The sequence below is a fragment of the Eleutherodactylus coqui genome, chromosome 4 (genome assembly GCF_035609145.1).
Source record: "Eleutherodactylus coqui strain aEleCoq1 chromosome 4, aEleCoq1.hap1, whole genome shotgun sequence".
Lineage (NCBI taxonomy): Eukaryota > Metazoa > Chordata > Amphibia > Anura > Eleutherodactylidae > Eleutherodactylus > Eleutherodactylus coqui.
The window spans coordinates 221,238,662-221,264,984 of NC_089840.1; the positions used below are offsets into that span (position 1 = coordinate 221,238,662).

A 26,323-nucleotide genomic window follows, 5' to 3' on the forward strand; every position below is an offset into this window, starting at 1 on the left:
CATGTATTGATTTTTAATACACAAAGGTTCCCATAGCCTTTAAACATCAATACTCCTCTTACTGATAGCACATTGATGGTGCAGCAGGCTAGTTTCACAGGCTGAAATAAATGTCTGTCTCATAGCAAAACATCCTTGGATTTCTGTAAATGTGTTGGATATATTGTATACATTTCTTTGCTTTTGAATCAAATAAAGCTGAACTAATTACCGTAGCTGATTCTTAAAGCGATAATGCAAAAATAATTACTTTTAGCTTTAGTGTTCTATTCATGTTTTAGAAATGGGACATTTATCCAGTGCATTTTGGACACAGCATGTCCTTAACTGAATGACTTAAATTGAAACTGAACAAAAAGTGATATCAGCATGGTTGATAAAAGTCCCTGAGATTGATACATGCTGTTTGACTCATGGATTCAGCAACCAACCATATAATGTGAATAATCATATTTGTTTTAGTTTTTACTCAAAAATACTATGATTTTTTCTATTCTTCCCTGTTTTTAACAAAAGGAATCTAGTAAAATGTGATGCCCAAGGCCAAATTTAATCTCCCAGCACAACAGTAGGCTTTACAATGTTCACACAGCAGAACTGCAGTATATAACTATGGGATCTTAAATAATTTTCTGCTACTGGGGACGGTGCATCAGTAAAACTTTAGAGCTATCTGATGCAGGCAATACTTTGATTGGTCGTGAAATGGATTGTTTAATCATATTGAAAGTTTGTATTGATCAGAAAGCTACTTTACTCTCAATATAAAGGGGAAAAAAACCAGTAAATGGATGGCAGAAAACACAGTGTCTGAGAAAGTAAGACATTTTAGAAAGAATGATCCCAACCTGTTCACTACATGCACAATGACATTGAACTGTAATTATTTGTTGAGATTCCCATCTTTTAAACACAGGTTTTATACTGCTAGGCTGCAGGTGCCATCTGTTTCTAGAACACAAAATAGTTTCTTTATTTTCATTTTTACTGAGCACTAAAAAAAAGTTAGAAGCCACATGTACATAGTTTTAGGCAAGAAATACAGCAGTAAGTGAAAAATAAAAAAAAACATAAATCAAAAAAATGCAAAAAGCTGCTGATTTCTTAACAAAACATTACACAAAATAGGTTTCACCTACTGAATTAATAGCCGGTTAAGAAATGTTTGCTGGGAACTAATCAGTTAAAAGTGCAAATCTGTTGTATTACTGGAAAAAGTAATGTCATTTATGTGCACAATACAAGATTTTTATTGTGATCATAGAAAGTGCAGTCCATTTTATAAATCAAAATAGTGGTTAAAAAAAGGTCATAGTTTTGTCATTGGTATGTGAAGATTGTTCCACGGTCCCATCCAGAGCTCTTCTTCATCTGACTGAGTCTGGTCACTGTGGAATTCCAATGGCTCTTTGATGTTTTCAATATCAACAACTGATTCTTGTTCATCTGTGCTTTTAAATTTATTGTCCCCAATCTTGGATATTATATTTTTGGTCACTCCAGTGCTAGAGGCCATTGATATACTGGATGGCCTAGGATTCAGTTTAATAGAGGCTCCTTTAGATAATGTGTTCAGTTGGATGTTCTCTTCATGTGTTACTCCAAGCTTTTCTAGTTTCTTAAAGTGCTTCCCAAGCCTTGAAGGAGATGACATTTTTAAATTATTTGTGAGGCAAGAACGCCTGGTTCTAACAACAGACCCATTTTGGGCTATGTAAATATTCCCGTTAACATTATTTTGAATGTTTGGTTGGTTTAGACGATTCCGTTGGGATTCAGGAGCGCTGTCCTCTCCAGTGGAGCTAGTTTCATATTCCCGGTCCACGACTAATTTAATTCGCTTTTTTGTAGCCATCTATTGGACAAAAGTATAAGAATGGAGTTATGACAGATACATAAATTCATATGCAACAAAGATCTGTATTAGAGATGAGCGAACCTACTCGGCCACGCCCCTTTTTCGCCCGAGCGCCATGATTTTCGGGGGGCGCCGTGGGTGAGTGGGGGGTTGCAGCGGGGAGTGGGGGGGAGAGGGAGAGAGAGAGGGCTCCCCCCTGTTCCCCGCTGCTACCCCCCACTCTGCCACGCCTCCCCCGCCCCCCGGCGCCCCCCAAATCTTTTCACCCGAGTACGGAAGTACTTGAAAATCGTGGTGCTCGATCAAGTAATTACTCGAAACGAGTAGGTTCGCTCATCTCTAATCTGTATCTATCAAACATATTATGTATATTTAAAAGGAATCTGTAAGCTACTTAGAACTCTATAAACTAAGCTTGTAGCCTTAAAGTAGCTGACATGCTGAGTCCAGGGATGTAAGATTCATGCTTACCTTCCACTTCATTCTGCTGTTGTCAGCACTCAAATGCACTATTGAATGCATTGGTCAGACTACAAAGGCACATTCTTTGTGTGTGACTAAGTAGCCCACTTAAAGCATTCAGTGGTGGGTTTGAGTTTTGACAAACTGACAATCCCTGAATTCAGTGTGTCAGCTATTTTGGGTCCATAAACTTAGCTTATATGGCTCAAAGTAGCTGACAGAGTCTCTTTAAAGAAGCTATCTAAGTATAGACATTGATGGTATATTCCCCTGAAGACAAGGACTCATGAAAAATGACTATTTCTGAGAAAGATATTGGCACTGTATAAGCAACCGTAAGTAAATAGTACTTGCCTTTGATATCTAACCCCTTGGTAGGCCAACTAATATGATTCCAGCCAAGTGAAAGAAGGAAATGTCAATGACATTACTCAAGTGCTGTACCATTGTATCTCACCCTCATCTTTGACACACTTGGAAATGGAATGCCACTTCTGGGAGTGTATACGGCATCTCAATCGATACAGAAATAGCATTCCTTTGCTATCAGTATCTATAGACTGTGCTCATTTAAGAGTAAGCAGGATGCCCTACCATTAAATAAACATCTTGCTGATTGCCACTGGCAATATGGTAAGCCTTTTTATGAAATCAAACTGGCACTGTTAAAGTAAAGTTTCAATTTTTCAATTTTACCCCATATTGGGAACCCTTGATCACTTCCTTCAAGGGCCCCATAGTTGACCCTCCATAGAAACTTCTCGAGATTAGGCAAGTGGAGTCGAAAGTAACACAGTGCTGTTCTAGCAATCAATGTGGTTTCAGTGAACAGACCGCTTCTTTCAATCAAACATTAGTGGAATATCCTAGTGTTATATAACCACCCATGTCTATGCTGAGACAACCCCTTAAACATACAAGTATGATTTCCACATTACCGAAAGGAAGGAAAAGTTTGAGTTCAAGGATAATAATAAGAGAAAAGTTGACAGTGAAAATATCACATTAAATTACCCACAACTTCATTCTCTTCATTGAGCACAGAAGTTGATTGCTGATGAGTTGTATAAAATGTATCATTATTAAATCAGATGCAATCAGTTTAGCCTCTGCAATATATGTAATTATAATTATTAATTTCCTGCTATTTACATAATTTCGCATGGAAAAACCAAGAGCTTTATCTAAACTTCCCAGGCTCATCATTAACAATGAATCTTACTGGTTAACAGTAGATGAAATAATCTGATGAACACAAAAGCATTCATCCTTTCCTTTTTACTATTTTTTCTTGTATATAAATGAGTTTTAATTAGAATTATTACACTGATAAGTTCAAGATTGTAATTTACACTTAGTATAGTTTATAGTGGTTTAGTATTTAATTAATGAGGAATTTTAATATATTCTCCTGTTGTCCCTACACAATCAAAAAGATGTAGAACTCAGATTGTAAATTTTATGAAGTGGAGCAAACAAAGAATCAAGAAATGTCATATAATATTCAATATTTTGAAATCTAATAACAGTTTGTTAAAACATATTGGAAAAATTAATTTCCGGGTTCTTATCTTGGTTGTTATATATAGAGGTTTTAAAAATAGCATTTAAAGGGGTTGTCCTACAAAAAAATATTGTTTATAGCAGTAATTAAATCTGTCCCATTATTAAGAACATTTTTGTATTTACACTTATGAAAAACAATGTTTCTATCCCCAGATATTGCAGGACTAATGTGAGAATAGCACCATAATTATGGGCCGGATGAACCGATAAAGCCAGGTATACACTTATTGTGTATGCAAGCTGAACCCAAGCTCCTTGGGCGCCACTCAAATTGGACAGCGCATGGATACCTGTCCCTGTGTTGCCCGATTTACAAGATCAGAGTACATAGATATCCCATCCGTGATACAGACAGCAAAGGGGAATGTGATGAGTTCTTTCATGTGGACCATCAGTCCACATGAAAAGACATCAATCTGCATAGCCTCATAGGCTACAATGGGGTCCTGTGCTGCCTGTGAATTAACCCTTTCCAATCCACTGTCTGACGTCCAAAGACATTCCAATTGAAGGCTGTACAGCTCTGATGTCGGAAGACGTTCGGCAGGATATTCTTACTGTAGATTATTGGCCGCTCTGTTGTCGGGGGCCTCCTTGGCATGTCACATACTGCAGTACTGGCTCTAGCCGGCAGATGGCGCCATTTTATAATGGTAGAAAGAGAAAGCCCCCTAGGAAATGCTGAAGCCAAAATTGGATTGCAAAGGGTTAACACGGACAGAGTGCTGCCCCAAATATGTGCCTGAGACCTAAGCAATATGTTTGTGGTACAACCCCTTTAAGTTAATATTTTATTTTCTAGCAAAAAAGCTTATTGATTGGACAGAACAATGAAGTGATAAAATATTCTATGATACTCCCTTAGTGTATGATGCATTCTTTATCATTTCCAAGTTCTCTGAGTTCAGTTATTAAATAGGAACCCTCACTACTTTCAACCATATTTAATTGTGGTAATGCAAATTTTCAAAATGATCATTTGTTTTGTTGTTTGCCTTTAATAGTATTTAGGTTTGGTTTTGGTGGATTTAACTGCTGGTTTTATAGATAGTGAGTAAAGCTTTTGACAGCATTCTGCAGAATTTGTAAAATATTTATTCCACATGACCATATTGCTTACTTGCAAAAAAATATATATATTCATATACATTAAATAAAGGAAAGTGAAGTAATAAAAAAACGTCTAAGTTCTGAAGAGTAGCATCCTCCACTGCACACAGAATACAAGCTGAACAGAAATGGGTGTCACGCTCTAACAACTCATGCCTTCCAAAGTATAGGGTCAAAGCAAGCAAGGCTTCCATCAGATTCATGCAGTTTACAGGTTAGAAGCGAATGCTCCGAATCTTCAATGATGTGGAAAATAAGTAGATTAGAGAAGCTGAAACAGTGCTTTGGAGCAATGAACTGTTTAGTTAGGTAGTGGAAAAGAACAGATAAGGAAGGAAATGAAGAGTATAACAGAATACAATCAAATGTTGCTATCTTCCACCCAATTTACATGTGCTTAACCGACATATAAAATGAAAAAGGGCTTACGAAGTCATCATGGGCCAGTTCTATAGATTAATGCATCATAATACAACTAAATCATGTTGTTAAATGTGAGAATGTAACATGTTGTATAAAAAGATGATCTAGACTCCAAGCTGCTCAACTACTTTTTCTCTTCAGATTACTTAGCCATCTCAGTCTTTCTGGAAGCAACTTACGGATGTACCATGACTGGTTCATATCAGATATACAGCTGGACTCCTGTGATATTTATAATGCTTGGACTGTATGATATACTTAACATACTGCATTATATCTGTATTGCTCATATGTTCCTATTTCCATACACAATATATTTTTGTTCATACATGCATGTTCTTCACAGATGCCTTTGAGATGTTTCTCAGTAGTATTGTTGGCATTCTTGGCTTTAAATTTATATAACAAGATAAACTCTTAATTTTCAGGGGAAAAAAAACATATCTAAAGAGTGCACAAACATATTAAAGGCATAGTTAGGGTTTTCTTTACTAGGGCAAGGATTCAGTTGACTATACTAGAGATTTATCTAAATATCTAGATACAAGCAGAGTAGCTTGTTCATGCCCTACCTACAAATCAGCACTAGTGACACAGTCTCCAACAGCTTTTATCTGCACTCTTTAATAAAGAATATAGTGCTCTTGGGGGATTTGGCCTGATAGTGGACCAAGATGGATGCTTTTTGCTGAGCTCCGTCTAGGTCTCCGAGTTACTACCCCCAGCTCCCCCAAGGGGTACTTAGCCTGACTCCCACTCTCTGTGATCACTGTATGAGCAGCATAATCCACCAGCATGCTTCAAAAGTGTAATTCAAGTGCCTCACAGACTTCTTTTCCACCTGCGTCTTTCACCGTGGTGGGAGATGCTAGGCACACAATAGATAGAAGAACTCCAAGGCAAGCACCAGCAGGCAGGCGTTCTAAAGATAAATCCAGGGGAGCCACAGAGAAAGAGAGCTTGTAGCTGCTGAAGGGAAAACTGAAAGAAATATTGAGACCACAATGCATTGGGCTTGAGAAAGGAGCCAGTATAACTCAGAAATGCATTGCCATTAAACTTTCTTCAATACATCATGGTTTACCTGATTCAGCTGTCCTGGCAGACCTTGAAACATACTTATTGCAATTTACAAAGCTACTTCTGCTCTCTGTTTCTTCTCAAGAATTAACCATCAACAGGGTGCATAGATTGCCAAAACCCAGGTCTCTCCCAGAAAAAACTCCTCAAGACATTTTTTCCACATCTAAGAGGCCCTCATGTTTACTTTAAGCAAAGCGATTAATTTACCACAACCCTATGCAGAAATCTGTCTTTTTACAGACCTCTTGCAAGTGACAATCCAGGCAAGGAGATCTTTTGCTCCCATTACAATTTTATGGGAATTCAAGATCCTTTACAAGTAGGGTTTTCCTACAAAACTACTAATCCACAAGGACAGTTCTATCCATGCTATTTCTAAAGTTGATGATGGAACCAAGCTATTTGCGACATGGAAACTGCATATCCCAGAGCAACAGTAGTTGACCTCCTTTAAAAGGCCCCAGCAACCCTTCATAGGATTGGTCAGTGAAAACATCCTCCCATTGAGGTATTCACAATCTACATCTCAGTTTGTAGAGGTTTTGTTCCCTCTCAGGTGAACTCCCTGCCTCCCAACCTCCCCCCCCCCCCTTCATATATATTGCAGATTCTTCCTCTATAACCCTGTTAAGTTAATTGTTTACTTGTGTTCTATTATTTGCTCCAAGATAAATGCAAATTCTGTTGGGATATGTTGTACTATATGGTTTCCATCAGCATGGCTCCACAGGTGGGGGTTGATTTAGCTGCTGGATGTTGATTGCTCCAGCCAGCCAATCCCCCAGGTCTGCTACTCATATATACCAGCTCCTCTGCTGTGGCTGCTGGTCTGTCCTCTGTTAGTTAAATATGTTCAGTGTGAACACTGTTATGTTCCTGTGTGTTTGTGTAGCTTTCAGTGTGTTCAGTGTGAACTGTGTCATGTTCCTGCATGTCTGTTCAGTTTGCCTTTCGTGTAGTGTGAACTATGTCCTGCTGTGGATCCTTCATCATCTAGGATGCAGGTAGGTCCCTAGGTTCCAGCGCGGGGTTGACCCTGTAGGGACAATCACCCCGCATGCAGGCAGGTTTCCTGGGGTTAGTTGTCTTGTTACAGAAGGGACCCACAAGACAACGAAGACCCGTAAAGTGGACTTGTGGGCTTAAGTATCTTTTCCAAGATACAAACGAATACCTTGTACATCCTATAGTTAATCCATCTGGCTATGTGTGCAGGTATGCAGGTAAGTGTTTTGAGTGCTTGTCAATCATTGGCTTATGTCTGTCCATGAGTATGGAGTCCGTTTTGCAGTTCTGCTTTTCTGTCTGCGTCGCCTATCACTGGGATCTGTCTGATTCTGAATCCATCTGAGTTCCTGAAATGGACGTAATATGTAGTTGATGCTTATTCTCAAATTGCTATACTTCACATGTCTGCCTATTTTATGTACCTTCTCAGTTTGGTATATCCAACCAGTGCTCCACTCTAACAAACACTTCTCTACATACAGCCATGTCACAAAAATATTATCCTAGAACACTAAAGGGCTAAACTCCATTTTTAAGAGGAGTTTTTAGCATGGAAAGAGGCATTATCTAGTAGAGCAGACATTGTTTGCTTTCAAGAGACACATTTTTCTTCTTCCAGTTGCCCCACCTTATTTTGTAAAAATACTCCCAAATCACAATCTTGTTCTGATATGAATAAAGCTATTGTAATAATTGATTTTAGTAATAATGTTGATTTTAGCCTTTTAATGTGGATTTTAATCTATAGTGCATCAGGTTGGGAGGTTCCTTGTCTTATCGGGATTATTTGAGAATTCTCACAAACCTTAGCTGAATGTCTACGCACCTAATTCATCTCAGATTCAATTTTTAAGTAACATTTTTAAAGAATTCACAAAATTCAAAAAAGGAAAACTTGTAGTCTGTGGTGACTTTAACATAATTCCAGATAAACAATATACAGTAACTACACAGGGTGAAGCAACAGAACTTCTCCTACACTTACTCCTTAGCTTCACAAGGAGGATTCTCTATGACATGTTTAGATGACTTAATACAACTTCTAGGGAATTTAAGTTTTACTCTTCCCAGGATACATTTTTCTCTCGGATAGATTTGTTACTAGATGACTAAAAGTCCATATCTTCAGTTAAAACTTCTGACATAGGAACAGCCACGTGTTTGGATAAGTCTCTAATTTCCTTACATATAACAATAGATAACTCTATCCCCAGCATAACATCTTGGCACAAAAAGAAATTTCTTATGAAGCTGCCCTTTTACAAAGTAAAATCACTGACTCATTAACTGAGTATTTTCAACACAATGATATACCTGACATGAACGCCTTTTCTATCTAGAATGTGCACAAAGCTTTCATAAGAGGCGTTATGATTAAATTAAGCTCTCAACATAAAAACTTAGTCAATCTCAAATTAATGATGTTTTAACTCAATTCACACCCTTAGAAGAACAGCTTCAGCACTCCCCAACGGATAATTTCCACACTGACCTCCTTAGGTTAAGGTAAGATTCATGTCTGTATTAATGGAGGGCTATGATAATGAGCTGAATTACTCTCGCATATCATACATTCTATATCTCCGACAACAAACCCACCAGACTAATGGCCAGTAAAATCAAGTTGAAACAAACTAAAGGAAGAGTCCATATTCTGTTGATGCCAGATGGTTCTAATGCTAAAATACTCCACCCGTCCACTATTGCAGATCAATTCAGTACTTTTTTTTCCAGACAATATAACCTTAAAGATGACACATCCACTTTCCAACCTAATAGCCCCTTAATTCAGTACTTTGTAGAAAAATTGATCTCTTGTCACTGTCCTCATCACAATTGGATAGTCTTACTCTTCTATCCTCCCATTAGAGGTCTCTGGGGTGATTAAATCCCTCAAATTTCAAAAATCTCCTCATTCAGATGGCTTTGCTAATGAATATTACCAGCTTTTTGAACTTATCTTGTCTCCTGATCTCTTTAAGATATTTAATTGTGCTATTCTTCGTGGCCACCTTTAGGATTAAATGCTCAAAGCTACAATTGTAACAATTCTAAAATCTGGCGAAATTCGGCTTCGCAGCCCATTTTATTAGGGCCATTCTCTCCCTTTAATCAGACCCCTCAGCTAGAATACAGGTCATCGGTACACTGTCAAAATCCCTTTGCATAAGGAACGGCACTAGACAAGACTGCCCATTTTTCGCCTACGCTTTTTATCCTAGTGATGAAGACATTGCTCCAGGGGATTAGACAAATGCCAAATATAGAATATCTGAGAATAGGCAGTACTATGCACACTACAGCAACTTTTGCTGATGACCTTCACGTTCTTACCACCAACCCAAAAAGTGCTTTCTCGGCGCTCATGGGGATCTTTGATCTCTTTAGCAAGCTCTCTAATTTTAAGATCAGCTTCGACAAATCTGAAGCTCTCAACATCTCAGCCCCGGCCCACGATACCTTCACCCTGCAAAAACAATATGCCTTCAGGTGGCGCACCTCATGTACCTAGGAATTTCGCTGACTGCAAACCCCACCCACTTGTATGATGCTAATTATATTCCACTTATCAAAAAATTTGAGAATCAGCTCCAACAATTTAAAGTTCCACTTATCTCATGGTTGTATAGGAAGAATCTAATCTCCACCTATATCCTTCCGTACAATATTTATGTCCTACATACAATGCTAATATAAGTGCCTGGCTTCTTTTTTTCCCAGATACATCAGCTATTTAGAGGACAGAGGGACAGACACAAGCCATGCCTAGCATTCTCTTACCTAGTCCAGAAAAGATCCCAGGGAGGTGCCGACCTGCCAAATCTACATTTACATTGCAAAGCGATCCACATAGCTAGGTGAATTTGGGTAGATGCAAACTCAACTCCATTAACTTTTGAAATGGAGAGGGCTATGTTGAAAAAGGATAACCAAATCCTACTATGGGCGGACGGACCTCCCTTGAGCAAGTCCACGACACTTAGCCCTATTACGAAAGGTACAATCAAGGTGCTCAGGTCATTATGGCAGGAGACAGCAGACAAAAAGTCACTCCCCCCCCAATGACCCCTGCCTCCCTGATACCAGCCATCCAAACGAATAGACCCCTTTGCATGAGAGGTATTTGGGACAAACTTAAAGACATTTCTATATATGATATTATTAAATGTCCTGCGTTAGTAAATCCGACCCAGATAGACACCCTATTCACCCATCTCTCATTAGATTTCCTGAGCAGGGCAGACCTCTATCACTCCTTGAAGAGGTTCTGGAGCTGCAGCTTTAGTAAGCTTAGGGACCCCCTCTTGTTCGAGACATACCTTGCTCTCCCCTTCTGCACACCTTTATAAAGGTCTACTCTTATAGTCCTACCCGGATATACCTTGGTTTCTTAGGGAATAGAAAAAAGAGACCTAGGCATTTGCCTCAACAAAGATAAAACCCTTAAGGAATTAAAAAACTCCCATGGTTTCTCTGGATGCATTCATATTCAGGAGAACTCCTACAAAATCCTGACCAGATGGTACAGGACACCAGCAGCCCTGTTGAAGGTGAACACTAAGATCTATGACGAGTGCTGGAGATGTGAGGCACAGAAAGGAACCTTTCTACACATCTGGTGCCATTGCCCCAGAATCAAACTATATTGGCAAACAATCACCAACCTTATTAACAAAATCTGTGGCACTTCCTTTTCCTTCCCACCTGAGCAGATTCTGATCTGGAAACCCTCAAATCAGTTTAAGCCTTTGAATAAAAATCTTAATCTCAGCAGCTAAACTCCTCATTCCCCTCTTCTGGAAGGACAAAAGAGTCCCTCTCAATACCTAAATGGAGGGATAGGATAACACAAATCTTCTGTTTTGAAAAAGTTGTAGCTTGGGAAATGGGCACAAGAGATGAATTTACATCTCTATGGTCACCATGGTTTTAACCTACTCCACCAACACATCAGTGTTCCAAGCAATACCTAAGTAGCATTTATCTACCACTCATCTCTGCCTAGATAGAAAGCAAAACTACTTGCTCTTTGTTACTCCCCTATACCTCCCTATCCCACTCCTCTTCCCCCAAGTGTTACATATGCTGACACACACTTCCCCAGTTTTAATCCCACTTCACCTCGCTAGCATTATTGAATTTACTGCTGCCTTTAGTAGATACTATCACTTTGCTATATTGAAATTATAACTAACAGGTTTCATTGACTGTATCTCTAATGCTGCCTCCCTGTTCTGTTTGGGTCCTGCGTGATCCTACTGTTCCGTAATCTATTTGCTAAATGTTTTCTGACTGCAATTAATACAAAGAAACTGTTTAAGAATAATTCCCATTCCAGTGGCAGCATAAACTATCCCTTATCTTGGAATCTAACTATGTTTTCCATTATCCAAATCAGCAGAGGTTAATTATTTCCCTCTTATCTCTTCAAGATGAACTTGATTGATTGTCCAAAACTGAACTTTCTTGAGTTGGACAAATGTTTTATACAAAATGGAAATGATTTCCAATGATTCTTTACTTTTTCCATACTTTAGTAATTCCTATCTCTCAGATATTATTAGTTAAACTTCAGAAACACATACTAGATTTTATCTGGAACCACAAAAACATGTGTTGCTGCCTTAATTATTTATCTTCATCGAAAATACGGAGGCCTAAGAGTGTCCAATTTATTTAAATACTACTGTTCTACAATTTTAAACCAATTACACTCTTAAGGGTTCCACTATACAGGCTCTAGCTGGCCATGTATGAAATGTCATTTTAGTGCAGGCAGTAGAGATGAGCGAGCACCAAAATGCTCGGGTGCTCGTTACTCGAGTCGAACTTTCAGTGATGCTCGAGAGTTCGTTTCGAGTAACGAACCCCATTGAAGTCAATGGGTGACTCGAGCATTTTTGTATATCGCCGATGCTCGCTAAGGTTTTCATTTGTGAAAATCTGCAAAACACAAGAAAGTGATGGAAACGACACAGAAACGAATAGGGCAGGCGAGGAGCTACATTTTGGGCTGTATCTCAAGTTCCCAGGTCCCACTATTAAGCCACAATAGCGGCAAGAGTGAGACCCCCCCCCCCTGCACTGTCAGCATAACGATCGTTCTCCTCTTCCACAGCTGTAACAGCTGTGGCAGAGAAGAACGATGTTAGCCCATTGAATTCAATAGAGCCGTCAATACAGCCGACTCCATTGAAAGCAATGGGCTGCCGGCGATCGCGGGATGAGGTGAGGGCTGGCCTCTGATTGGTCAGGCTGTGACCAATCAGAGGCATCTTATTCAGCAGGCGGGGTTTTTAAATCCCCGGCTGCTGAATACTACTAACAGCTGTTCAGAGCAGTTCAGGAGAACTGCAGCCTGCCGCGCTGAACTCCGTCTGCCGGCACCAGGTGAGTATATATATATTTTTTATTTTTACACATTTCTGGATGAATTGCAGGGAAGGGCTTATATATTTAACCCTTTCCCGACAATTCATCCCGCGATCGCCGGCAGCCCATTGCTTTCAATGGAGTCGGCTGTATTGCGGCTCCATTGAATTCAATGGGCTAACATCGTTCTGCCGGGACAAGGTAAGTATATATATATTTTTTATTTTTACACATTTCTAGATGAATTGCAGGGAAGGGCTTATATATTTAAGTCCTTCCCGACAATTCATCCCGCGTACGCAGGCAGCCCATTGCTTTCAATGGAGTCGGCTGTATTGCCGGCTCCATTGAATTCAATGGTCAGTGCTCGTTTAATCGAGACGAGTATCGCGTGGTGCTCGTCTCGAGTAACGAGCATCTCGAGCACCCTAATACTCGAACGAGCATCAAGCTCGGACGAGTATGCTCGCTCATCTCTAGCAGGCAGCTCTCTCTCATCCTTATTACTAGTTTCTATCATAAATAAAAAATGTTTGGATTTAAATTATCCTACCATATTCGCTTCAATATAGTGTGATTGTTCTCACTGGTGTAGATAGCCCCCTCCAATATTCATTCCGGTCTTGAGAGAGTCAAAGGTGGTAATAAATTTGTACCCCCAAATTCTCCTGTGATGTAGAGATTTGAAATTGCCTTTTAATATGATAACGTGCATATGTTCTATGTTGTGTCCGTGACTAGAGAAATGTTCAGCCACAGGTAATTCTGTCTGTCTTTCTTTAATTGTGTGGTGATGAGATCTCATCCCTGCTTTCAGTTTTTGTCCTGTTTCTCCAACATAAAGGCCCAATAAAAACATGAAAATATTGTATTCAGAATCTTGGCAGCTCATCCAAGAACGCATAGATACAACACCTTTAGAGGTGTGGGAATATCTTATTCTAATCTACATATGAAGCAGTTGTCCTGGGAAGGTATATCAGAATATATCATATATTTTGACTAATAATCAAATTCTTTCTCTTTTTAAAACAGAGTTTGGTATACCTAACAGTGACATCTTTAAATACTGTCAAATCTGTTCTTTCCTTAGAAATTGTCCCTTATATCATGTTTTGTTTCCTCCATTGTTACTAGATGTTATATCTCATGCACAGTCAAAGTCTCTCACATATATGCAAAACATTTATGGAGTAGCGCACCTTTTGAATTGGGAGACAGATTTCTGTAAAGCCTTTTTGTGGGAACAATAGACTGAGGCTTTAGTCTGGGCCAATAAATCATCACTATGTGCCTCCTCATTGGTGGTTCATTATAAACTCACTCCAGGATAGCGATGAGTTTATAATGGACCACCAATAAGGAGGCACAAAGGGAAGATGGTGAGACTTTTCCCTGGGTCATGTAACTTATGTTGAAGGAAATGTGACCATATTGGCCCATCTTTTTTGGGGATGTCCCCTACTTCTCGCTTTCTGAAAAAAGGTTCTTCTCCTGATACAAAAAAAATAATAGGATAAAGAGTTCCAATGAAACTTTCAACTGCATTGCTCTTGCTTTACATAGAAAATTGCCCCTCCTGTAAAAAGCTTATTGGACATATCCTTCTTTCGGTCAAGCTCCTCCTGGCTAGGATCTCCCACATCTCCTCTGTTATCTTCTCTAGTTACCTTGATCTCTCAATAGGCTGTCTATGAGAACCTTGTGAAAAAACAATTTGAAACTTTTCTATCTGATGTGGAATCCATAGCTTAACTATTTCCATGACTAATTGTACAGTTTTGGGCACTAATAACTTTTCCTAATTCTGCAATTATAATTCTGATCTTCTTTCTTGTCCTTCAATTACTACCGTATAACAACATACTTTTGATTGCTAGTATTGGTACGCAAGCTTTCCATCTTATTTGACAATGGATGATGTTATCTCTATATTTTATTGTACAATCCTAATAAAAAATTTATTGTAAAAAAAAAGAATATAGTACTCTTCCATTCCATTCAATTAACTGACTATAAAATCATCTCTAACCAAGTTACTGCACTGAGCTAAAGAAAGTGACACAAACTATACAGCTGCAGAGTGGAGTTTATAATCCAAGAGCTGTCAAGGAAGACATAAATAAAATATAGCTGGAGAAAGAGGTAACTAGTACCATAAAACTTAGTTTTGGCATTATCCAAAGACTTAACTTAAAATACTGCAGAGAGATATAGATAATAGCTAAGAAAATTGAACAGACCACACAAAAAAGTTATAAGTAGCACATGCTTAGAAGTTTTTTCTTAAAATAGAATCACACAAATGCACTGCAACCAAATGCACTCGTCATTTCTACCTACGGTACTGTCCACTTTCAAAAGGACGTGGAGTCCCCAGCAGCTTCAGAATCAGAAATTTCATAATCGGATCCATGCCCAGTATCTTGTGCATCTGACTGATCAGAAGATGCTTTTTTACTTGAGTTTTGGATTTCTGAATCCTGAGAAGCTTGAGAAACATCATCTTCCTCTTGACTGTCTGCAGTGGTATGACTTTGCTCACCAATGGATGAATTTCCATGGCTGATATCATCATTTTCATCATCTTCCTCACTTTCTGCTGTACTCTGTACATCAGTTTGATGACTGCTCCTACTATAGCTTTTTTCACTTTTTGATCCAGATACTTCACTTACATCATCTGCATCCTCTTCACTGTCAGCAGCACTTGATTTACTGCCATAATCCTTTTCCTCCTCCTCTTCTGACTCCTCCTCTTCAGAGCCTTCTTCAATAGTGCTTTGTATTTCACTATCAGCTATCGATTTCTTGGACCTGTAACTCGACTTTGAACCCTCTTTTCCACTTCCTTCTTCTGATTCTTCACTTACTTCTTCTGATTTCCTGTCAGAACTTCTTATAGATCTTTTAGATTCTGCTTCAGAACCTGAAAATTCACCACGGGAACTGGATTCCTCACCTTCCTCTTCAGAGCCCTCCTCTTCGGACTCTTCCTGCTTACTGTCTACTGATTTAGAAATTGATTGTGCCTCTTCTTCTGACTCTAATGTTTCATCTCTCTCTTCATCAGAATCTACAGTGCTTTCATTTGCTTCATCTTGATCCAAGGTCACCTTCAAATAATCTTTATCTGCCTGAGATGTACTGCTTCTTCGAGATGTTTCATCTGATGGTTTTGATGATGATTTGTCTTCATCTTCTTCTGAATCTCCGCTTTCTTCAGATCCACTGTCTGCTGTTACGCTGATTGAAACACCAGATTTACTCTCATCCCTTTCAGATTCACTAACATCCGAATCGTCCTCATCCTCCTCTTTTTCACTTCCAACAGTGGAAGTTTTGGTTGATGAAACTACTGACTTTCGACGAGGATGAAGCCTTCTGGCTATGGTAATGCGCTGCATGGCTCGATCAAGTTTTCTTGACACCGAATCAGTTGATTTTTGAAAATAACTTCCTTTAATAACTACACTATCATCACCTACTTGACGCCCAGTGGCCAACTTGGCATATGTGGAGTCTTTTGCGCTACCTTTTACTTTCTGGAGGATCATTGGGAATATTCTAGCTTTTTTCCAAGGAGAACGATGAGTACTTTCTGCAGTCTCAGTACCTTTATGAGCACTGACTGCCACTCGACTTAGCTGCATGACTGCTTTCATTTTTTTCTTTCCTTGACTGGTTCTGACTACTTGCATACTACCTCTAGGTGGCCCAGGCCTGCCTGTCAAACTTCCTCTCCCTGGGCCCTGACCTCTACCTCTCCTCGAAGGAGGTCTGCCGCGCATTCTTACCTGAAATTATGGAACATTAATTGCAATTAACACATAGTTAAATATCAAATTCTGCTATTTCACTTCTTGAATGGGTTCTTCAGTTTTAATTTGTAGGAATTTACTTTAGCTTTACTTTATGGACATACAAAAATAGACATTATGCATGTGCGTATCATACATTTACATTATTTAAGTAAACCTTAAAGCATAAAATATTTATAAAATTAGAAGACAAAATATTAATTCAATGTTAAATTCTATTTGAACATATTTAGCAATTTTCGCTAGTTCCATTTTATGACTTGTGTAGTTTATAGCAACTCTGAAGCACCAGAGTTTTTATAGTTAAAACAGTAGTATAAGGCTGGGTTCACACGGGGCTGATTTGCTGCAGAAATTCCGTGCGGAATTTCGCCGCGGCAGATCCGCCTGCAGCCGCTAATCCCGGGATTAGCCAGCCACGTGGACTAGATTTCTCGTCCACACGGAACGGCAAATCCGCCACGGCAAAGCCGGCAGAAGCCGGCACTGCGGCGCGGATTAGCCGGACGCAGCATGCTCATTCTTTTTCTTCCACCACTGTGGCCGCTCTCTCCTCTATGTGAGCGCCGGCCGCAGCGGAAGAGTGAGCGGCCGGGCCGCTTCAAAACCCGTGGCTAAGTGCCGCGGATTTTGAAGTAGCACTTCTCCCCGCAGAAATATCGTGGTTTTTCGCTGCGGTCAAGCTGCGAGATTTCCGCTGGGATTCGCTGTGTGGGACCCCAGGCTTACTGTTATAATGTTAGTGCATTGCCCATTTTGGACCGGTTTGGATCGGTTTCTTGGACGGATATTACACTCACTCGTGTAAATACTGCCTAAGGCTTTATTCTCACGAGCGCATATACGGCGCATTTTCACACCCGGGTGCATATATGGTACCCATGTGAAGCATTGATTTCCAATGCAGCCATTCACACGGGCAAATATACGATGCGTAATTACGCCGGCAGGCCGAAAAAAAGAACATATATGCGGACAGGGCATATACACTTAGCCAAAGCATAGTTCTGGAACTATGTTTTGGCAAATATATGCCGGTGGGTCCTATAGACTCCTATGGGAGCAGAGAAAGAGAAGGGAGGGGGAGGCATTTATGCAGTGCCCAACGCTCCGAAAAACTTACAGGTGCCTCTACATAGGCACTGGGAGGCATCCTGAGGATTTTGGCAGAGCGAAGGTTTTCCGGGGTGGAGCACATTTTTTCACAAAAAATGAGCATTTTCGGTAATGCTTGCGGTCGTGTGAATGGACAAGAAAACGCTGGCCGTGATCGCAGAAAAAAGCCCATTGAGGCACTTATACGGAGTAGGCGTGAAAACATAAAAATGCAGTCGCGGTATATGCGCTCGTGGGAAAGAGCCCTTAGAGTGAAGATCAGCTTGGTAGTACACTAAGGATATGCACACTTACGTCTCCCTCTACTGCAGGTCCATGTGGACTGTAATAGTAGCCTCCATCATTCTCAGCAACAACTTCTCCATATTCTTCATACATGCCAGATGGTGATAGTAACCTGCGTCGACTTCCATATTGTGGCAATTCATACCTGGCAAATAACATCCCATTAAGCCAGTATTTACATTTAAAGGAATAGATTGAACAAACTAGACATTAAAACTTATGTAAGTGTAGTAGACTTTATTGCAACTAGTTAAATGTAGTTACCTGAATAATGAGAGTAAACTGTAATGACAATGATAGATTACACTGTACTGCATCTGTCTACAGAATATATAAAATTAGGACATCCTGTAAAATATATTTCAGTAGTCTTCAAACTGAAGGTTAATTCTGGTTCTGGTCTTAATAAGAATAACCAGCATCTGATAATTTAATTGACTTGCAAAGTAGCTACCACACTTATAGGTGCCACTGGGATGTTTGTTTCCTTCCTTCTAAAGGTGAACTAATTTGCATAGTTTTTCCCAGGGGCATTGCTTCTAAGGCTTTCTACATTGGATAGCTATCCACAAGAAGATCCAGTTCCTCCCAAAAGCTATTTTACAGTTTACATATATAATTGATCTACAAAAAACTAACTTACATTGAACTGAAAACTCTGCAGGCCTCAGTGCTGAAATCTCAACGCCTGCCTGTTCTGTGTCTGCAGAAAGCTGCTCTGCTGATTTGCAGTTTTGGGAGAGTTTTACACCGGACACCATACTGTAATGTGATGTAGGAAAAAACTAGCTTGCATATGCCCCTATATGAGAATCGGGCATTATTCATGCCCCTATTGAAATCAATAGACCCAAAATTTGGTAACGTGTATGAGGTCTGATTTTTTTACTGCTATATAGAAGCTGAACTAAAGTTGATGACCCCTCCTACTTACAACTAGCCGAAATTTCATTGCAGCTCTGGTCACGAAGACAAGCTGCAAACCCTACATCTGTAAGATAAGTTACTTAATTTTATATAAACCAATTGCATATATTAACTGTACAAGTCTGCTTAAGGCTCAACATACCAATCATGTTATGGCATCCATTGTAATTCCAATCAAAATGTCCTGTAAGTACATACCCATGCTCATAGCTGTAATAGTCTTGTCCATAATATTCCTGACCAGGATCAATTCCAGACTCCATAGACAATTCCTTGGAAAAAAAACAAACAGCACAGACACCATTAATGTTGCAGTAGTAATTTCCAACTCCAGTTCTCAAGGTACCCCAACAGGTCATGTTTTCAGGATATCCTATAGTAAGAACACCAGTGCAATACTGAAGAAATCCTGAAAATATGACCTGTTGGGGTGCCTTGAGGACTGGAGTTGGGAAACACTGTGTTACAGAATATCATTCTGATATACAGATAGCTTGGTAACATCTGATCTACACTAAATGGCCACTTTATTCGAGACACCCATCTAGTAGCACACTGGCCTTACTTTGGCCTTCAGAAGCGCTGCAATTCATTGTGGTGTAGATTCCACTAGGTGTTGAAATTGTTCCCCAGGAATATTGGACCCAGAATGTGTCAAGAAAACATTCTCCACACACCATGTTGCACCAGAATCTGACCCACCCATCCCCATGGTGTAACATAATACTGGACTACTTTTACCATGCAATGGTTTTCCACTGCTCAATGATCAAATATTTGCAGTTGTTTGACCACTTGGAGTCTTCCCTTTCTGCAATGGCACTCTAATTGGTCATTTGTTGATATAGCCTATTCGATTGTCATTTAAACTGATTGTCTGCTATTATTTCCCATCTATGCTAAGTAATGACAGGTTGTGCATTTGGACAAGTTACTTGGAGCTCCAGCATTGTATTTGTCTACATTTTGCTTGACCGTGCACCGCCTCTACATCAGAACATCTTAAGACATCCATTACTGACCCCTTTATTCCATGAGTTGGTTATAAGCACAATATCCCCTTTTGCAAGATCACACCACTTTCAGTATACTCTTGACACCGTTGTTCGAGAACAGCCCACAAGGTTGGCAGTTTTTTGAAATCTGATGATGATGTCTAGTTTGAAGTCACCCAGATCGCTTGATTTTCTAATGTGGATTCACACTGAAACTGATCCACTTACTCACTTGCTGTAGTCTGGGGTCAGATGTCTAATTTTTATACAGACAACCTCCAAACATTTAAGAACAGGTGTCAGTAATAAAGTGGCCATTCAGGGTACATAGGAATCTTACTATTATGCTAAACTGCATAACTTACAACATACATTTATATAATGATAAGAAAGCATAAAAAAGGGCTGAATGAGAGTTTGTAAATGGGGAAGTTGTGGAAAAAAGGCGTTCTGGGGTCTTTGAAAGATAAAGTATAGTTGGTTCTGATTCTAATAGCTGTAGAAGCTTATGTTAAGTGGAATTTCGGAAAAAGAGCTAGACTCAGAGTCCGAATTATCCATGTGTTGTAAATGAAAGTGGATCTGTTACCAGAACATGCTATTCTATGGTAAGACAACGTATTGTGGGACAGGTTTGCACCCCATAGTAGTCCAAACACATTGACAAGCTAATATGTATAAACTGACATATGGCAGCCCATTATTATCTCTGAGGCCTTAGTCACACGGGCGTTTTTTCCCGCGATTTGCGGATCGCATGACAGATGCGCATCCGCAAATCGCTGACCGGGGCCGAAAAATCGCCCCAAAAAACTGCTTCTAGCCGCATTTCATTAGAAACGGGCCGGAGCTGTACAGCGCATTGAATTCAATGGAGCCGGCAATACAGCCGGCTCCATTGAAAGCAATGGGCTGCCGGCGATCTCACGATGAATGTTCGGGAAGGGCTTAAAAATATAAGCCCTTCTCTGAAATTCATCCAGAAATGTGTAAAAACAAAAAAAATATATATATACTCACCTAGTCCCGGCAGACGGAGTTCAGCCGCGGCCGGCCGGCAGTTCTCCTGAACTGCTGTGAGTAGTATTCAGCAGCCGGGGATTTAAAATCCCCGCCTGCTGAATGAGCTGCCTCTGATTGGTCACATCCTCACCAATCAGAGGCAGCTCTCACTTACCCATTCATGAATTCATGAATGGGTGAGTGAGTGCTGCCTCTGATTGGCTCAGCGCAGGGACCAATCAGGGGCAGCTCTCAGCTGTCATTCAGCTGAGAGCTGCCCCTGATTGGTCCCTGCGCTGAGCCAATCAGATTCATGAATGGGTAAGTGAGAGCTGCCTCTGATTGGTGAGGCTGTGACCAATCAGAGGGAGCTCATTCAGCAGGCAGGGATTTTAAATCCCCGGCTGCTGAATACTACTCAGAGCAGTTCAGGAGAACTGTCGGCCGGCCGCGGCTGAACTCCGTCTGCCGGGACAAGGTGAGTATATATTTTTTTTTGTTTGTTTTTACACATTTCTGGATGAATTTCAGGGAAGGGCTTATATTTTTAAGCCCTTCCCGAAAATTCATCGTGCGATCGCTGGCAGCCCATTGCTTTCAATGGAGGCGGCTGTATTGCTGGCTCCATTGAATTCAATGGGCAAACATCATTCTTCTCTGCCACAGCTGTTACAGCTGTGGCAGAGGAGAATGATTTGTCTACTATATGTTCTCAATGGGGTCGGCGCTGCGCTGATAGGTGCGATCTGCGATTTCTGTTCTATAATTTATCGGACGAGCGCATAAAAAGCGCTCATGTGTCCGATACCATTGCAAAGCAATGGTTTTATAAAATCGCACGAAAAAACGCCCGTCTGACCGAGGCCTTAGAGTGACAGGAGTGTCCTCAATAGAAAGAACTCATAACTATGAGTTTGCTCTATTCTTTCCTTGATCCCATTCATAGAAGAATAGACTGTAATATGCTTCCTAGGACCACATATACAGGTGACAGATCGGCTTCCTAAGTAGGCATTGCAAAGTCCTCAAAACAGCATTTTTAAAGACCTGAGAAATTTGCTAATTTAAGACACTTTTTAAAGGGGGCATGGGAGACGTGTTGGCAGTATTTAGCTGTGAGACAAAGCAATGTCTGAATACAGAATGTTGTCTTATAAAAGTAGAACATGTGCATTACAGATCAGACCTTAAAGTGGCTTCCCACCACTTACATCTATGGAAGTAGTGTCAAATTCATTTTCACTAAGGGCCACATCAGCCCTATAGTTGCTCTCAAAGGGCTGATTGTAATTGTAAATATGTATAGTAATAGTGACCCCCATTGTTGGCCGCAGTAATAATAGTGACACCAGTAGTTAGAGGTCCACCATAATGGCTCCAGTAGTGATAATGACCTCCATAGTGGCCCCAGTAATAACAGTGACCACCATAGTGACCCTAGTAATAATAGTGACCCCCCCTACTGGCCCCAGTAATAAGGGAAACCCCCTTTGTGGCCCCAGTAGCAATAGGGTCCACTATAATGGCTCCAGTAGTAATAGTGACCCCCATAGTTACCCCAGTAATAACAGTGACCACCAGAGTGACCCTAGTAATAATAGTGATCCCAGTAATAATAGTGAACCCTGTCCTACTGGCTCCAGTAATAAGTGAAACCCCCTTAGTGGCCCCAGTAGCAATAGGGTCCACCATAGAGGCTCCAGTAAAGCTAGTGACCCCTCATAGTAGCCCCAGTAGTGATAGTGACCCCCATAGTGACCCTAGTAATAATAGCAACCATCTTATTGGTCTCTGGCCTAGTCTACAGGCATTCCACTCACTCAGCCTAGAGCTCCGGTCCAGCGGCAGCAGTCACTTCTGAGTGTGTGACTACTAACCTCCCCCCTCGGCATCAGCACTGCATACAGGACAGCGCACACAGACACTGTGGAGGTGGAGTCAGCAGCCACAGACTCTGCCCTGCCGCCACTGGACGTCAGCTGCAGCTAGGTGAGTGAAATGCCTGTTTGGTTGCTACATGGCTGGTGTGCCACATAAAACGAGGAGGTGGGCTGGATACGGCCTGAAAGCCTTGCGTTTGACATGTCTGATCTATAGCATAATCTGATTTCTGATAAAAGTATAACTGGTGAGGGTCAAACCATTTAGGATCTCAACACATCACTTAAAGGGGTTATCCTAATAGAGAAAGCCTCTTTCAAAAGATAGATGATTTTGCTGCAAAGAAAATGTATTACATATTCACCACGATGTCTATGTGCCATATTTGGGCCCTAATAATATGCCTCTAATGAGGCACATAAACAGGAATTGTCTTCATGCAACAGCTTCTTTAAAGGGATTCTATCATCAGATGCATGCTGTTCAGAACTACGGGCAGCATGATCCTGGAACAGAGTTGCCTGTCGCCCCTGTGGTTGTTTTATTTTGAAACATTGCACCATTTAAAAAACAAACAAACTTTGCAGTTTGACTTGGGAGCTGAGCTCTGAGTCGGGGCAGTGGGCCACACTGGCCTGACGCCACTCAGATAATGTAAACGGACAGATCTCTCCCTAAACACAAAAGGGGGAAGAGCTGTCACTCAACATACTGCAGGTAGGGACAGGCCCATGTGGCCCACCTCCGTGACTCAAAGCTCCATTCGCAAGTCAAATGTCAAAGTATGTTTTTATCTGAAACAAAGCAGTGTTTCTGAATAAAACATACATGTTGCAATAGGCATACCTGCCCCGAGTTCATGCTGCCTGTGGTGCAGGCAGCATAGACCTGATGCCTTTAAATTAAGAGTCTATGGATAACCTGTTTGTAGCTGAGCATGGCTAAAAGCCCATTTACACGTAACGATCATTGCTCAAAATTTGTTCACACGTCTGAAAATGAGTGATAATCGTTACATGTAAGCGCAGGCATCATGCAGATTTCACGTGAACGATGATTTTAAGCTGAACTCAAATACATCGTTTAGCTAGTGAGAGACAAAGTATCTCTGCATGGGAGTCGGCAGATAACATTGTAATCTACTGACAGTTGTGAAGAGAACAATGCAGCTGTTTGCACAGCTGGGCATGTGAGTAATCACACGCTGGACTCTTCAAACATTTCCTTTTACATTAAAATAAGGATGATAAAGTGTTAATGGCCATTAATGGGTCATTAACACTTTATGAAAATAGATCGCAAAATCTTTCACTCTTTCAGTCATTTGAAGGATTATTTTTGCATGTAAATGGGCCTTCAAAAAGCAGCTCTGCAGACCTTTTTATTTTAAGAAATTTACTCCAACAATTAGGCTGCATGATAGTAAATTCATGGCATATCTAATTGATATAAAGTAACATGAATGCAATGAGTGGAATAACTTCTTTAAGAAAAATCTTATGTCTGTTTTAAAATGATGTCTCATTCTCATAATTATTTTTATAGTCGCCTCCAACCTGCACAGTACTGACAAATCATCTATGTATGCATCTTATGGCCATGAGCGAAACATGCGAGCTCTACTCCCACCTATTTAATTGAGCTGAATTTTCTGTCGCTGTGATCCGGCATGTTAAATGTTGTTGATCTGATCATAATAAGGCACATCTGAATGACTATAATGATATTAGAGACAATCTGCATCCATTTCATTGCTCATAATTCTATATGCTTATTCTAATGGATTTATCCGGGATTGGTTAGTACATGCAGATTTATAATTGAAAATAGCAAAAAGCTTATAGGATAACTACCTCGGGTTTCAGAAGAGATGGTCTCAGCAATTGCTGTTGCTGGTGCCACAGAAAAAGACAGGATAATAAGAGGAGGAATTGAAAGAGAAAGAAGACATAGGGAGACAGGCAATTTTGCATTTGTGTCATATACAAAGTACAGAACATCCTTGGCAGATAGTCAGCAGTATATACAATAATACAAATTGAATGTGTTTTTATGATGATTTGCAGTGGTGAAATCTTCAGCTTGCATAGAAAAATAAATTATACTACATAAAATGACCTTCCAAAACAATAGCACATGAAAAGTTGAAAGTTTTACAAATATAGAATTAAATAGAGATTATGCAAATGGACCAAATTAGTTCTGTTTAAAGGGGTTATTCATGTTAGATTCATTTATGTCCCCGGAAAATAGGCTGCGCTCAGGGTCTCCTATTGGTGGGGCTATAACAAGCAATTGGATGTAATCCAGCAGCAAGTGTTCAATTCACCTGCAGTGTCACCGCACAGTTTAAATTAAAGGGATATTCTAGGCATTTACTATTAATGAGCTATTGGCAGGGACTTTTTGCTGGGAATCCCCGATAAACTGATCCTCTAGCCTGCTGAGGAGCAGTGGGGCCAGATGTCCGCACCAGTGGTCAGGACCAGAATTGGCTTCACTACCATTGATGGGATAAGACATCAACAGCAAATGCCTAGAATAGCTCTTCAACATCATTGGGCTTCCTGTAATTCCCATATGTGTGCTGGTTTCTGCATAGTGAGACACTCTTTGTAGCTCCTCTTGGCTCCAGCTAAGAGATAGGGGTTTCCTAGCTACTGGGTATTGGAAATTGGCCTTTATAAACTAGACAACCCCTTGAAATCTGAGATATGACTGATTAAAAGGGATGCAATACGTTATAAAGTTAAACCCTGTCCATAGAATATGGATAACTTTATGAATGGTTGGGGTCTCAACTAGAGGTGTAACTTGAAGCTTCTGGGCCCCAGTGCAAAACCTGTAACAGGGTCCCCAACTATAATGCTTTATTCATAGTACTGAGCTCTCTGTATGGAGAAGAGAGGCCTTATGTGCCCCCTAGGCTCCTGGTGACGAGTGCAACCGCATCCCCTGTATCCCCTACAGTTATGCCAGTGAGTCCATGGGTTTCTGCGATGAGCCCCCCCCACCCACCCCCCACCCCCGATCAGCAAGTTATATTGAGATTCTGGTAAATATCCTTCAATGGAGTCCATCCAGCTTCTGCTTTGCCCTCCAGAATTTTCCCGAACAAAATAGCACAGCATACTGCATTATTTTGTCCTGCACTTGATGACAGATATACATAGGGGGCTTTGAATGAACATAATGTACAATGGAACTGCTTATGAAGAAATGGTAGAGGCCATTGAACTGTGTATATGTTAGGAACTCTATTGCTAGTCTAGAGGACCATGGTTGATGTGTATATGGCATTGATGTCTATGGACACTTGTCTATAGAGCTACTTACAAGGACGTATGAACAGATGCTATAATATGTTCCATCACAGCCTTGAAAAACAGGTCTTTAATAAATCCCTGTGTCTT

At 40.4% G+C, this 26,323-nt stretch overlaps 1 protein-coding gene across 1 annotated transcript in view; it reads right to left on the minus strand.

The window, feature by feature from the left end:
• Positions 1–1,300: 1,300 nt before the first annotated feature.
• The window catches only part of PCDH15 (protocadherin related 15), a 1,187,477-nt gene continuing 1,162,454 nt past the window's right edge, over positions 1,301–26,323 (minus strand). The window contains exons 33-38 of the mRNA XM_066601652.1: positions 24,764–24,802; positions 19,231–19,304; positions 18,109–18,250; positions 15,345–16,680; positions 6,545–6,575; positions 1,301–1,853 (exon numbers count right to left, since the gene is read on the minus strand). Of these exons, the coding sequence (XP_066457749.1) occupies positions 1,310–1,853; positions 6,545–6,575; positions 15,345–16,680; positions 18,109–18,250; positions 19,231–19,304; positions 24,764–24,802 (2,166 nt within the window). The 3' untranslated portion in view covers positions 1,301–1,309. The remainder of the gene's footprint in view (positions 1,854–6,544; positions 6,576–15,344; positions 16,681–18,108; positions 18,251–19,230; positions 19,305–24,763; positions 24,803–26,323) is intronic.